Raw genomic sequence first — 16447 nt, forward strand, 5'->3', positions numbered from 1 at the left:
TTTTTTTGTATTTTTAGTAAAGATGGGGTTTAACCATGTTGGCCAGGCTGGTCTCGAACTCCTGACCTCAGGTGATCCATTCGCCTCAGCCTCCCAAACTGCTGAGATTACAGGCGTGAGCCACTGCGCCCCGCCAGATTTGCTGACATTTCTAATGAGAAAGAATACAAATGCGGTATCTATGAAATCATGAATTAGCAAGCAAGGATAAAAAATGACTAATTAAATCAAAAATTTTCAAGTGTACAGCTAGTGAATCAATGTGAACAAATATCAATTAGCCTGATACAATTTAGAATAGGGTGAGGCAGTTGCTGATGCACCAAACACACCTGACTATAGATAAAATCTTTCCCCATCGGTAAAATCCAAGAAAGAATGATGGGCTGCTATGTACAGACTCCATGGCTACTAAGACCTTCTCCTTCTAACACTTGTGAAAAGTGTCAAGGATACAGATTACCTGCCTCAATATTTTCAAATGACATCAAAATTGGTCTATGTTTGAAAGAGATGCCTGATAGAATATAAACTAGAAATGATGGCCAGGTGTGGTGGCTCACGCCTATAATCCCAGAACTTTGGGAGGCCAAGGTAGGTAGATCACCTGAGGTCAGGAGTTCAAGACCAGCCTGGCCAACATGGTGAAACCCTGTCTCTACTAAAAAAAATACAAAATTGGCCGGGTGTGATAGCACATGCCTGTAATCCCAGCTACTTGGGAGGCTGAGGCAGGAGAATCGCTTGAACTCAGGAGGCAGAGGTTGGAGTGAGCCAAGATCACACTATCGCACTCCAGCCTGGGCAGCAAGAGCAAAACCCTGTCTCAGAAAAAAACAAACAAACAAACAAAAACAAATGAAGACAACAGTATGCCTGGGTTTAAATGGTGGGAGGATGAACTCATTTTCCTACCTGGAAGAAATATGTTGAGGGAAGGCAATATTAAGTCTCCCCTAACAATCACTTTGGACCTACTATAATCTTTTAGATGCCACTTCTCAAGTAGGAAAATGTCTACATTATGCTGCTGGAGTCTGGAAATCTGTCCTAACAGCTACTAAAAGAGAGAAAACCTTGAGTAAAAGTAAACCAGAACAGGGCCAGGTACAGCCTATTTATACATAGTCCAAAAATCAAAGAATTCACCATTGGCTGGTCATAGTGGCTCATACCTGTAATCCCAGAACTTTAGGAGGCCGAGGCAGGGGGGGATCACTTAAGATCAGGAGTTCAAGACCAGCTTGGCCAATATGGTGAAACCCCGCCTCTACCAAAAATACAAAAATTAGCCAGGCATGGTGGCACGTACCTGTAATCCCAGCTACTCAGGAGGATGAGGCATGAGCATCACTTAAACCCAGGAGGTGGAGGCTGCAGCGAGCCAAGATCACACCACTGCACTCCAACCTGGGCAACAGAGACCCTGCCACAAAAAAAAAAAAAAAAAAAAAAAAAAGATTCACATTATTTATTCTATTTATATAAAGTCCAAGAATCAAAGAATTCACCATTTAAGAACCACAAAAAGCTGGGAGCCATGTCTCACACCTGTAATCTCAGCACTTCAGAAGTGCCAAAGTGCCTGGATCACATGAGCCCAGGGGTTCGAGACCAGCTTGGCCAACATGGCAAAACCCCATTTCTACCAAAAGTACAAAAATTAGCCAGGCATGGTGATGGGCACTTTTAATCCTAGCTACTCAGGAGGCTGAGGTACGAGAATCACTTCAACCTGGGAGGTGGAGGCTGTAATGAGCTGAGATCACTGCATTATGTCTAATAAAAAAAAAGAACCACAAAAACAACAGGCACAAAAATCAAGATAGTAGTTAGTTCCTAGAGAAACGGGTGGGATTGTGAACTTAGAGGGTCACGTGTTTCGGGGGGGGTTATAGTGAATGTTGACAATGTTCTATTGTTCAATGTTCTATTGATAACATAATTGCTTGCATTATAATTATTTGTGCAACAGTGTATTTTATGAACTTGTCCATATTTGTGTTCTATATATACCCACACTCCCCACAAATGCATGCTAAAAGTTCAAATAATAATGCATATCTGAAACAAGGTGGGGGGACCTGTTTTTTCCTTTTCAAAATATTTACATTGTATGGCCCTTAAAATTTCTACTTAAGATATTAAGGGTCAGAAGTGAACTTTATATTCTTGGGCAAAATAACAGGGAAAATGATGGAATTTTACCTTATAACAATCAGTAACATAGCCTTTTATTTATTTTTGAAATGGAGTCTTGCTCTTGTTGCCCAGGCTAGAGTGCAGGCCCAATCTTGGCTCACTGCAACCTCTGCCTCCCAGGGTTCAAACAATTCACCTGCCTCAGTCTCCCGAGTAGCTGGGATTACAGGCACCCACAATCACGCCCGGCTAATTTTTTTATTTTTAGTAGAGACAGGGTTTTGCCATGTTGGTCAGGCTGGTCTCAAACTCCTGACCTCGTGATCCACCCACCTCGGCCTATCAAAGTGCCAGAATTAAAGGCGTGAGCCACCGTGCCCGGTCTATACTCTTTAATCATTATTTTTGCAGACTTTTTTTTTTATTTTGGGGGAAAAGAAAATTCAGGATCAAGTGAAGAATAACTGGCCCAGCCACCAGCTGGGCAAGGTGGCTCACACCTGTAATCCTAGCACTTTGGGAGGCCAAGGTAGGAGAAGTGATTGAGCCCAGGAGCTCAAGACCAGCCTGGGCAACATAGTGAGACCTCATCCCTAGAAAAAAATTAACAAAATCATCTAGGTGTGGTGGTACATGCCTGTAGTCCCAGCTACTCAGGAGGCTGAGGTGGAAAGATCTCTTGAGCCTAGAGGTTGAGGCTGCAGCGAGCTGTGGTCACACCACTGTACTCCAGCCTGGGTGACAGAGTGAGACCCTGTCTCTAAAAAGTAAAGATTAAAAAAAAAAAAAAAAAAAAAAAAAAAAAGAATAACTAAACCATATTAGATGGACCAAACAAATAACATCAGAGAAATAAAGTGACTGAAGGGGTCACTTTCCAGGGAAGTAATCTATTTCAAAACCACTTAAAAACCAAGAAATTGTCAATTCTGTACAACGATGAGGAACACATTTTAATTATTTTTTCTTTACCTCCTGTTCATTTTCCCTCCTCTTGCTCGTCTTGTAGTCATCTATAACCAACTCCTCTTCCCTCTCTGCTCCTTTAGTTAAAATATCCTTAAAAGCACCTAAAAACATGCCTAGACCAATCTCACAAGTAGCAACACTTACACAAGTGGCAACACTTTTTCAACTTTTATTAAGATTCTTGCCCCAATCCATAAGGTTCCACAGAAAGATTAGTTATCTAATTCAAAGGCAGAATCTGCATTGGTTATCCTCTAGATAGACTAGAAAGCATGGGAAATTGGATGTTTAAGATACTATATTCAAGTCTGTGCTCCATCAATCACTACCTGTGTGACCCTGGACAAGTAAGTCCCTTACCTCTGACATCAGTTTCCTCATCTGTTACAGTCAAGTAATTATTTTTGCACCACTGATCTGATGGACTTGAGATATCAAATAGCATAAAAAATATAAAAGATCTTTGCAAACTATGAAGCCTTCCGAAATGTCATCACCCTTTTACATGTCTTCAGTGCCCAGAACATAGTTGGCTTAATAAACTTCCGTTACTGCCTACTGGAGTTGTAAGGAATTAAATGGTTTTCTGTTGGTCTAAAGAACTTTACTGTTCTTGCATCCACATTCAGCTTAATATTAACAACTGAATTAGGCATTGAGAACAAGCTGAACCACTATCTTATGAAATCAGAGCTTTTCTAAAGAATGTATGCCCCATATAATGAGGGCAGCCCTTCTGTAGCCCCAGAAGATTACTAGAGAGGGCAGCACTAGTTAGGTCTAGCAGATCACTGTCATGGAGGAATGCAGGAAACTAGGCTTCAGGGCATCCTAGAGAAATCACCAATCTGCATTGTTACATAAAGCTCTCAATTCACAAATGTAGGCAATCTAATGAAAAACACACTTCCAGCTGGGCGTGATGGCTCATGCCTGTAATCCCAGCACATTAGGAGGCCGAGGCGGGCGGATCACGAGGTCAGGAGATCGAGACCATACTGGCTAACATGGTGAAACCCCGTCTCTACTAAAAATACAAAAAAAAATTAGCCGGGCATGGTAGTGGGCACCTGTAGTCCCAGCTACTCAGGAGGCTAGGGCAGGAGAATGTTGTGAACCTGGGAGGCAGAGCTTGCAGTAAGCCAAGACTGCGCCACTGCACTCCAGCCTGGGCAACAGAGCGAGACTCCGTCTCAAAAAAAAAAAAAAAAACACGCTTCCACCCCAGTCACTGAACTTGCTGTTCACTCTCCACCAAGTGCACTCTTCCCCCCAAAATCACATGGCTTGCTCCCTCGCTGCATTCCAGTCTCTGCTCTAATGTCACCATACTCAGGGAGGTCTTCCTTGGCCACCCATTCTAAAAGAGCAGCACACACACAGGTACTCCAAGCCTCCCCCACTTCCTTATCCTGCTTTCATTTATCACGACCTCTTCTTAAAAGCAATGACATTAGATTTTTTTTTAACCTGCTTAGTGTCTGTTTCTATTTTTATAATAGAAAGGCATTTTTTTTGTTCACCAACTATATTCCCAAAGCCTAAAGTAGTCCTTGACAGATACCAAGTACTCAATAAATACTTGTTGAATGAAAGGTTATCAAATACTGATTGCCATAAAAGAGGTGACAAACTTGGAAATGTAGATAATAATATATTAGAAAATAGTTACATGGGAAAGTTCCTCCATAACATTGAACATCTTCTCACTTTTCAACAAGTTTATCAATTTTAGAACACTGATCGAGCTGCCATTAAAAGGATACGAGAAGCGGTCATTCCATGTTGCTCTTTCAACATATTCCAACATGACCACAGCTTTTATTGTCGTCAAAAGTTTGTTCCATGTTTCATCAAAATCAACTACTCTTGGTTTCAAAGACATTGTGCAAGTGTAGTGTTGAAATCTGTCAATTAAAAACAATAACAAGGTTAGCATTAATTCCATAAGCTTAGTTATTTGTTTTTAAAGCACTACATAATTAAATAGCATGATATATGCAAGGAGTGAGAAAGCTACCATCTTTTCATGACTATCCAGACAAGAAATTTCATAGACTATTTACATTCATTACAAACTCTAGGAAATGGAAAGCTTCTAGTACAAATTATTTATGATCAAGGGTATAATTTCAAAGAGTTATAGTCCTCATTTAATATCTCGAGGGAAAGAAACGGGGACCCACTTAACAAGCCAACTTCCATCATGGGAAATAATGCAGGACATTCAACTGAAAGGTTTTGGCCCCAAATCCTTGTGGTCTGCACTCCTGAAAGTGGGGAATGAGGTAGCATGCAAGGGAATATGAGAAAACACAAGAAAATGAAAGGTTTTACCTTCCTGGAGCATCAGTTTTGGTATAAGATTAGGGAAGAAATTTACATTTATATTAAACCAAACAGGGATGAATTACGGAGTAGAATATAAAATTCCCATGACCTTTTAAGATTAAAAAAAGATTCCAAAGAAATGTCAGGTTTGTAGTGGAGAGCTTAAGGCTCCTTCCCAGATTCTTGGGATATCTACTTCCCAGGTCTAATGAAAAGCATGGCTCTAGCATGGAACCCCTGGCTCCAGTGAACCTAATGGGCTTTTTTTTTTTTGAGATAAAGTCTCACTCCGTTGCCCTGGCTGGAGTGCCGTGGCACAATCTCAGCTCACTGCAACCTCCACCTCCCAGGTTCACACCATTCTCCTGCCTCAGCCTCCCGAGTAGCTGGGACTACAGGCACCTGCCACCACACCTGGCTAATTTTTTGTAATTTTAGTAGAGACGAGGGTTTCACCGTGTTAGCCAGGATAGGCTTGATCTCCTGACCTCGTGATCCGCCCGCCTCGGCCTCCCAAAGTGCTGGGATTACAGGCGTGAGCCCTGAATGAGCTTTTAAGGGAGTTCAAAGACTCCTGCCTCACAGACAAACTGCATTTAGGAATTAGCTGGTTTCTGGAACAAAAGGGTCCCAAGGTTACAGAAACTTGGTTCAAGCTAGATTCTAAATCTTTCTCAATATCACATCAGATGATCAGAATTAAAAGAGAAACTTTGTAAGTTAAATTTAATTGCTCAAAGGAACATTTTTCTGGCAAATGTTTTAACAACCTCCCTCAAGTCTCCCCTCATTAGCAGGATTGTGAGGCACCAACCTAGTCTGTAGCCAAGGCCAAAAAAGGATGAAACATCTTTTCTCTTGTCCCCCACCATGGGGGAAAGGGGAGGCAGAGAATGGGAGGAGGGAATGATGCACAAAGAGAACGAGCAAAGGGAGTGGGGAGGACGGCGGCTACACCACCAGCCATGGACTGGGAGAGGCCCTTCTGTGTTCCCAGCTGAGAAGACAGTTCAGGAACAGACTCCATGGAAAAGAATGAAAAAGATCAGAGAAAAGCCAAATATCCAAAAGAGGGTAAGCCATGTTGAATCACATCCTCTTTCCTCAACATACCAAAGCCTCCACCTCCTGGCCTTCAACTCATTCCTGAACTATCTAGAACAGATTAGCAGTGATTTTTTACTGTGCAAAGTTGGGAAGGTGGGAGAGGAGATGGTGGGAGAACTTACTGAGTTTCCTAAGCTCTATATAAGGGAATTAACCATGCCTCCTTCCCTTCCTTGTTTACCACATCCTATCATCAACTGTGCATATGAGTATTTCCTGAATCCATCCATACCTGTGTAGCCCCACAAATGTTTCAGAATCAGGCCCTCAGCAGAAATAGTAACAGCTGTTAATATTTACATTGTGTGTACTGTGAGTCAAGCACTAGTCTAAGTACCCTGTGCAAACTCATTTAATCCTTCCAACATTCTGACAGGTAGGTCCCACCGTTCTCCCCATTCTCTTTTCTTTTTTTTTTTTTTTTTGGAGACGGAGTCTCGCTGATGTCGGCCTGGGCTGGAATGCAATGGTGCAATCTCGGCTCACTGCAATCTCTGCCTTCCAGGTTCAAGTGATTCCCCTGCCTCAGCCTCCCAAGTAGCTAAGATTACAGGCATCCACCACCACGCCCGGCTAATTTTTTATTTTTAGTAGAGACAGCATTTCACCACGTTGACCAGGCTGGTCTCAAACTCCAGACCTCAAGTGATCCACCCGCCCTGGCCTCCCAAAGTGCTAGGGTTACAGGCACGAGCCACCGTGCCTGGCGTGTTCTCCTCATTTTCTAAATAAGAAATCTGAGTCACAGGTGATTCAGAAACTTGCTTAAGGTCACAAAGCTATGTAATGGTGGCATCAGGATTCAGACCCGCGCTGCAGCCGGTGCTCTTGGCTGCTGTGTGCAACCATGCTGCCTCACTAACATACTTGGTGAATACTTACTCCTTGCCAGGCACCATTCCAAGCTCTGAGGATACAATGGACAAAAACAAAGTTCTTGACTTCAAGATCAGAATCTCAGACCTTGCCCTTATCAAAGACATAAAAATAACCTACCTAAGCCAAAAAGTTGGCCATGTTACTTTGTACATAAAGTATGAAGTTTGTTGTTTCCTTCTATAGACAGTATTCAGTTTAGGCTCAACTGCAACATGGCACCCAAGCTTCCTCTCCTCCTGGTACTCCCTACCGTGACATCATAATCCAGGAACTTCTCTCTGCTTAGAGATCACTGAACACATCAGCCTGATTCATACACTTGCCTTTACCCTTCCTATTTTCTCTACCTGAAGTGCTCTTCTTTTCCTTAGCTGCCCCCTCCACCCATTCCACCTAACTCCCACTGACAGTCTTGGGACTTGGTCCATTAGCTTTTTGTTGTTTTTGTTCCTGAGACAGAGTCTTCCACTGTCACCAAGGCTGGAGTGCACTGCAACCTCCGCCTCCCGCGTTCAAGTGATTCTCCTGCCTCAGCCTCTCAAGGACCTGGGATTACAGGTGTGAGCCATCACACCCTAATTTTTGTATTTTTAATAGAGACAGGGTTTCACCATGTTGGCCAGGCTGGTCTTGAACTCCTGGGACTCAAGTGATCCGCCTGCCTTGACCTCCCAAAGTGTTGCGATTATAGGTGTGAGCCATTGTGCCTGGCCTACATCTGCTTTTAAAAAACTTTCTTGGACCATTTAAGCTAGGTAAGGTGTCCTAGCATAGGTATTATCTGAGAACTCCACACTTTCCTCTATCAGAGCACTTCATCACTCTGAACTGAAATTACCTGAGTGTTTCTGAAAGTGGGGACAATTCTGTAACTGCATACTAAAAAGCTGGCAATGCTCCCCTCACGTTCACTTTCTCCTCTTATAAAATGGAATCATTTTTTACATACTGCTTGTAAATTAGTTTAACAGTTGCAGGCCGGGCGCGGTGGCTCACGCCTGTAATCCCAGCACTTTGGGAGGCCGAGGCGGGCAGATCACAAGGTCAGGAGATCGAGACCATGGTGAAACCCCGTCTCTACTAAAAATACAAAAAATGAGCCGGGCGCGGTGGCGGGCGCCTGTAGTTTCAGCTACTCGGGAGGCTGAGGCAGGAGAATGGCGTGAACCCGGGAGGCGGAGCTTGCAGTGAGCCAGGATAGCGCCACTGCACTCCAGCTTGGGCGACAGAGCGAGACTCCGTCTCAAAAAAAAAAAAAAAAAAAAAAAAAAAAAAAAAAAAAACAGTTGCAGAGACTTTTTTTGCTTTATGGAATCAGACTGACACTGACTTCTCTGTTGAGACTGATAGATTTCTGGTACTATAGGAAAATACACAGTCACAATACATGCTTGGATGGACAGAAAAGCTGGAAGCCAAGGTGCGAGAAGCACCAGCCTCCTGAAATACACCAAAAACTGACAAACCAATAGCAGGAAGTATGCGGAGACAGTCTATCAGATTCTCTGCTTCCCCAGCAGAAAGCTCACATAACTAGGAAAATTAAGTTTCTCTGTTTCCTTGAAATTGCTTAGTAATAACATTTAGGGAAAGTTTACATAAGGATGTGAAAGAGACACAGCAAAGAAGAAAGAGGACCACAGTCACACTACTTCTACCTCCCAAGCTGTCAAACAACTCCTAAATCAGTCTTGTTCTTCATTCCTGTGCCTTAATAAGATTCCCATGAGCACTCAGATTGTGTCCCATCAAGTAACTGCAAAAATCCAAATCTCCTGAAATCACCACAGTCCCCGTTAGCTTTCTTGTGAGTTCCACTCTTCCAACAATGGGGTTTTAGGCACACAGGTACAGTGGCTAGGGCCACTTATGGGCCCTAAAACACACACACACACACACACACACACACACACACACACACACACGCTCCACATTTTAAAAAATTGCAAAATAAAAATTTCTATTTAATTACTTGTTTCCAGAAAACATATGTCAACGTTAATATATTTGCAACATTTTTGTTACATTTGAAAACACCTGTAGATTTGATTTCCTCTCAGCATAATTTCTAAATATGCATGATTGTCAGTAATAATTACAAAAGTGAATTATAAAACACAGTTACCATATGACCCAGTAATTCCACTCCGAAAGTATAAAGAGAAATAAAACTCCCAAGAGAAATACAACATATTCACATAAAAACTGGTACACAAATGTTCACTGCAGTATTACTCATAAAGGACCTTGAAATAGCTCAAGTGTCTATCAACTGATAAATGGTTAAATAAAATGCAATATATCCATACAATAAATTGTTATTTGGCAATACAAGGAAAGGAAGTACTGATACACACTATCACATGGATGACTCTCAAAAACATTCTACTAAGTGAATGAAGAGGGCCACAAAATAGCCACATAATGTATGATTCTATTTATATGGAGTATCAAGAATAGGCAAATCTATAGAGACAGAAAGTAGACGAGTGGTTGCCTAGGGAACTTGGGGGGAAAATGGGAAATGACTGCCAACGGGGTGATGAAAATGCTCTAAAGTTGATTGTGATGATAGTTGCAAAACTCTGGGAATATACTAAACACCACTAAATTATATATTTCAAATAGGTAAATTGAATGGTATGTGATGTATATCTCAATAAAGCTGCTATACATTTAAAAATGAATTATAAAAATCCTACCAAAAATTTTAGAGCAATTTAATGGGGATGAGGTGGAAATAAGTATCAATACATCCCCATGGTCGTTTAGCATAAAATTCTGAAATCTCAGTCTCTCTCCCACCACTCCCGTGTACGCCCTGGCTGCCACCTCCCATCGCCAGAGGCAATAAATGTTATATGTTCCTGGGCGTATTTTACACATATATGGGATTTGTTATTCCCTTTCACATAACACAAACATGATCTTTTTTTCATCTGTTTTACATAAATGGTATACTATTCAGATTCTTATATATCTGCCTTTTTCTCTTAAGAGTATAGTTGGGGCCAGATGCAGTGGCTCACGCCTGTAAGCCCAACACTTCAGGAGGCCAAGGTGGATGGATCACTTGAGGTCAGGAGTTCGAGACCCACTGGCCGACATGGTGAAACCCCGTCTCTACTAAAAATACAAAAAAATTAGCCAGGTGTGGTTGTGGGCGGCTACCCCAGAGGCTGAGGCAGGAGAATGGCAGAAACCCAGGAGGCAGAGCTTGCAGTGAGCCGAGATCGTGCCACTGTACTCCAGCCCAGGCAACAGAGCAAGACTCCGTCTCAAAAACAAAAACAAAAACAAAAAATTAGCCGGGTGTGGCGGTGGCTGCCTATAATCCCAGCTACTTAGGAGGTTGAGGAAGAGAATCGCTTGAACCTGAGAGGTGGAGGTTGTAGAGAGCCGAGATCATGCCACTGCACTCCATCTTGGGCAACAGAGCAAGATCCCGTCTCAAAAAATAATAATAATAATAAAGGAAAAAGAAATAAAAATCAGGCCAGATGTGGTGGCTGACACCTGTAATCCCAGCACTTTGGGAGGCCAAGGCGGGCGCATTACCTAAGGTCAGCAGTTCGAGACCAGCCTGACCAACATGGAGAAAAACCCTGTCTCTATTAAAAATACAAAATTAGCCGGGTGTGGTGGCGCATGCCTCTAATCCCAGCTACTCAGGAGGCTGAGGCAGAAGAATCGCTTGAACCTGGGAGGTGGAGGTTGTGGTGAGCCAAGATCGCGCCACTGCACTCCAGCCTGGGCAACAAGAGTGACACTCCGTCTCAAAAAGAAAAGAAAGGAAAAGAAATAAAAATAGTATTAAAAATATATATTTACAGATGTAATGATATGCTGTCTGAAATCTGCTTCACAATTAAACAGCTTGCTCATGAGTTGATAACTGTTAAGGATGAATAACAGGGACATGGGGATTTATTACAGTATTCTTTTGTTTGTATGTGTTTACAATTTTCCATAATAAAGGAATTTAAAAATCCTACTCCTCATAAACATCATTAATATTTTCATAAATTTAGGGGAGAAAGCACATCATTTCTTACTAACTGAAAGGTGTTACTAACCTTCTTCCCTTCTGAGAATCTTAACTTTCCTGTGAGTTTTAGGTTTCCAAAGTTGTAGGAGAGCTCACAAAACACATAGTACTGTCCCTAAATATGATGTGTTAACATAGCCTGACAAAATGTCCACCTCCCAAAAATTTAAATTACTAACAGCAGAAATAAAAAAATATATATATTTTTTTAAGATCAGATGAATTTTTTTTTTTTTTGAGATGGAGTTTCAGTCTTGTTGCCCAGGCTGCTGGAGTGCAGTGGCACAATCTCAGCTCACTGCAACCTCCACCTCCCAGGTTCAAGCAATTCTCCTGCCTCAGCCTCCCGAGTAGCTGGGATTACAGGCATGCGCCACCACACCGGGGAAATTTTGTATTTTTTTTTTTCTAGAGACGGGGTTTCTCGATGTTGGTCAGGCTGGTCTCAAACTCCCAACCTCAGGTGATCCCCCTGCCTCAGCCTCCCAAAGTGTTGGGATTACAGGCGTGAGCCACTGCACCCAGCCCGACTTTTTTCATATAAAGAGATTTGTTCCTGTGAACTCACTTGCTGGAGCAAAAATAAACAATTTAGATAACTTCAGCAGGTAAAAGTTACAGTCTCTCAAAAGATTGATTTTGGTGTTTCATATTTTACTTACCTTCTAAAATTCTATACCTTCTAAAATTCTAAAATTCTTACCTTCTATAATTATCAATAATGTAAATGGCTAACCTCTTACTATTTTGATTCTCTTTATAGTGAATAAAACTCCTGAATGATGATTTATTTCAGTATTGATCATCAGCAGCAATAAAAATCTGGCATCCAAAAATTACCAGTAAGATGTAATAGAGTGCTCTAAACTGACTTCAGATAGTTAAGACACCACAATTTAAATGCCACTCGATAGGCTTAGAGCCGATTTCCTTCTAAATGCAAAAAATGAGAAAATACTTAAGATCCAATAAAGAGCCTTACAGTAGTCCCCTGCCTTATCCAAGGGGATAAATTTCAAGATCTCCAGGGATGCCTGAAACTGTTTTTCCATATACATACATACCTATGATGAAGTTTAATATATAAATCAAGCACAGTAAGAGATTAACAATAACTAGCAATAAGATACAACAATTATAACAATATGCTATAATAAAAGTTACATGAGTATGGTCTCTCAGAATATCTCACTGTGCTGTACTTGCCCTTCTTGTGAAGGTGTGAGAAAATACAATGCCTATGTAATAAGATGAAGTAAGGTGAGTGACACAGGCATCAGAAGGTCGGCATTAGGCTACTTACTACTAACCTTCTGTATTCCTGAATATGTGTTACCGTCCCTGACTTAGAATACATGGCTTGGTGTCATTCGTTTCTGGGGATCCCTTGCTGAGTCTTCAAATAGGCTCAATGCTTTCTGGCGCAGTATGTTGCCATCAAGTGGAACTTGTCTCTGCTCATGTCTTCCACCCACCAGTGTGATGCCTTTTCCAAATTAACTAAGCACTTATTACACAATGTAACTCTCACTTTTACAGTTTGAGGTTTGACAGCAAAACTAGTAAGAATGTCTTTCTTCACAATTTCTTTTCCTTCATAATTGTGAAGAAAGAAAAAAATTCTTACTAGACCTGTTTAGTAAGCTTAGCAACCTCAGCCTATTATTAAGCCTGTTTAGGGCTTAGCAACCTCAGCCTATTATTTTTTTCTTTCCTTATTGAGAACTTTCAACTTTTCACATAAAGGAAGTACTCTATGGCAGAAGCCTCTCTGGTGTATCCATATTGCTAGGATCACTACTCCTGTACTTTGGGGGCCCTTATTAAGTAAAATCAGGGTGACTTGAACACAAGTACTGCAAAACTGCAACAGTCTATCTGATAATCAAGACAGCTACTAAGTGAATAATGGCAGGAGGCATCGACAGCGTAGAGATGCTGGACAAAGGGATGATTCATGTCTTTGCAGGACAGTGCAAGATTTCATCACACTACTGAGGACAGAATTTCATTATGAGTTATTTCTGAAATTTTCCATGTAATATTTTCAGACCCCACTGACCATGGGTAACTAAAATGCAGAAAACAAAACTGCGAATAAGGGAGGCAGGTAGGTGGAATACCATATTAACTTGGCATTATTTTCCATTTCCATAGGTGGACCCAAAGCTCCCAGTGGTGTACACTGACCAAATATGTTGCCATCATTTAATATTAAAATAAGCTCCAAGAGGCCGGGCACGGTGGCTCAAGCCTGTAATCCCAGCACTTTGGGAGGCCAGGACGGGCGGATCACGAGGTCAGGAGATCAAGACCATCCTGGCTAACACGGTGAAACCCCGTCTCTACTAAAAAATACAAAAAACTAGCTGGGCGAGGTGGCGGGTGCCTGTAGTCCCAGCTACTTGGGAGGCTGAGGCAGGAGAATAGCGTAAACCCGGGAGGCGGAGCTTGCAGTGAGCTGAGATCCAGCCACTGCACTCCAGCCTGGGTGACAGAGCGAGACTCCATCTCAAAAAAAAAAAGCTCCAAGAATGCATCTAAACATTTTCATCTTGCTGTATCAAATGAGCAACCCATTGGACGTAACTAAGAATTCCCTTTCTTACTTGGAGGTTAAGGGTGCAATGTTTTTTGTTGCAGTAAGGTTTGACCCACAGAGCTCTAAGTACTCCACAAACATCATTTCCATCATGACTCTCCTGCTTTAGAATTCCCACTTTTATTTATTTATTTGTTTATTTATTTATTTTTGAGACAGGGTCTTGTTCTGTCGCCCAGTGCAGTGGTATGATCCTGGCTCACTGCAGCCTTGACCTCCTGGGCTCAAGTGATCCTCCCGCCTCAGCCTCCTGACAATTGGGACTACAGGCACACCCACTGCACTGAGCTACCTTTTTGTATTTGTAGAGATGGGGTTTCACTATGCTGCCCAGGCTGGTCTTGAACTCCTGAGCTCAAGCTTCCAAGCTTCCACCAGCCTCTCAAAGTGCTAGGATTACAGGCATGTGCCACTGCACCCAGCATAGAATTTCTAGTAGTACGTGTTTTGCTTTTTTTTTTTTTTTTTTTTTTTTGAGACAGAGTCTCGCTCTGTTGCCCATGCTGGAGTGCCGCGGCGCAATCTCGGCTCACTGCAATCTCCGCCTCCCGGGTTCACGCCATTCTCCCACCTCATCCTCCTAAGTACCTGGAATTACAGGCGTGTGCCACCACGCCCAGCTAATTTTTGTATTTTTTTTAGTAGAGATGGGGTTTCACCATGTTGATCAGGCTGGTCTCAAACTCCTAACCTCATGATCCGCCCGCCTCGGCCTCCCAGAGTGCTGGGATTACAGGTGTGAGCCACTACGCCCGCCCAGTAGTATGTTTTTTGAAAAAAGAAATGAGTTGGGAAAAAGAGTGAACAGACCTGGTGAGAGGTCTGAGAGACCTGGTCTTTACAAAAAATAAAATTACAGTAGTTGGGCCCTCTGGTTACACATGCCCGCAGGGAGTCTCAGCTACTCAGGAGGCTAAGGTGGGAGCTTGGCTTGAGCACAGGGAGAGTTCAAGGTTACAGTAAGCTACAATGGCACCACCGCACTCTAGCCTGGGCCAAAAGTTCAAGATCTTGTCTCAAAAAAGCAGCTACCTGCTTCCAAAAATAAACCCACTGCACCAGAATAAAAGACCCCTCTCCGCAATGAACTTTAGACTCCCATATAAGCCTGCACAGTCTGTACTTTAAGTTTTCACATCGCTCTTATCAGCTTGAAGTTTAATGCCATTTTCACCTGCTTTCTCATTTTTTGTTCAATAATCTAGTCAATGAATTTAAGAAACCAACCGACATTTTTTTAAAAACTATTCTCATATATGTATCCCCGATCTCAGGTAAGTTAGAGAATTTGAATTTCTGAGTCCCTCATGACAAGCAAGCCCATTTTGTATGAATACTAGACAAAGCTAGAACCAACCAGCCTTTACACAAATTATCGAAATACTGAGAACACATTTTTTGGCTGTGTGCAGTGGCCCATACCTATAATCCCAGCACTTTGCGAGGACAAGACAGGCAGATTGCTTGAGCCCAGGAGTTCGCAGCCAACCTGAGCAACATGGTGAACCCCGCCTCTACAAAATACAAACAGATTAGACAGGTGTGGTGGCATGCACCTGTAGTCCCAGCTACAAGGGAGGTTGGGATGGGAGGATCGCTTGAGCCCAAGATGTGACCGCACCACTACAATCTACTGTATTTGCTGGCTTCTATATAATACATTAAAACCTATGTCCTGACACTGCTATAGAAGACACAGGCACGGAAGAATAATTAAACAGGGGATACAGTTATGGCAGATGCATATCAATTATCCCTCTAGCAACCTTCTTGACACCTCCTGTTTATAATCCCAAAGACAGCCAGTGAGGCAGCTCAAGACTGTAACCTCAGCATTTTGGGAGGCCAGCATGGGAGGATCACTTGAGCTCCGGAGTTCAAGACCTGCCTGGGAACACAGCAAGACATCATCTTGACTGGAAAAAAAAAAAATTTGCCTGCAGTGAGTTATGATCACACCACTGCACTCCAGCCTGGGCAACAAAGCCAGACCTTGTCTCTCAAAATAAAAAGTTCAGATACATGCTACAACAAGGATTAACCTTGAAGACATTATGCTAAGTCAAATACACCAGACACAAAGTGAAAAATATCTTATGGTCCTACTTAAACAAAAGTATATATGTGGGCAAATTCATAAAGACAGAAAGAAGATGAGACGTTATCAGATGCTGGGGGAAAGGGAAATGGGGAGCTAATGGTTGCACAGTTTCTGTCTGTCTAGTAACGAAAAAGTTTTGGAAATGGTGGTTTTGGAAATGGTGGTGAGGGTCACAATGACACTGTAAATGCAATTAACACCACTAAACTATACACTTAATGACGGTTAAATTGGTAAATTTTATGTTATGCACGTTTTAAGTGCTTAA

The 16447-nt window shown here is 42.2% G+C and overlaps 1 protein-coding gene across 4 annotated transcripts in view; it reads right to left on the minus strand.

Annotated features, from left to right (window-relative positions):
• Positions 1 to 16447, minus strand: part of CUL2 (cullin 2) — an 85845-nt gene that overhangs the window by 61443 nt on the left and 7955 nt on the right. For all 4 annotated transcript variants that reach the window (XM_015146738.3, XM_077945018.1, XM_015146739.3 and 1 more), the window contains 1 exon segment: positions 4878 to 5018. In XM_015146738.3, the coding sequence (XP_015002224.1) occupies positions 4878 to 4996 (119 nt within the window). In that variant the 5' untranslated portion in view covers positions 4997 to 5018.

Source organism: Macaca mulatta, chromosome 9 (assembly GCF_049350105.2).
Source record: "Macaca mulatta isolate MMU2019108-1 chromosome 9, T2T-MMU8v2.0, whole genome shotgun sequence".
NCBI classification, from domain to species: Eukaryota; Metazoa; Chordata; class Mammalia; order Primates; family Cercopithecidae; genus Macaca; species Macaca mulatta.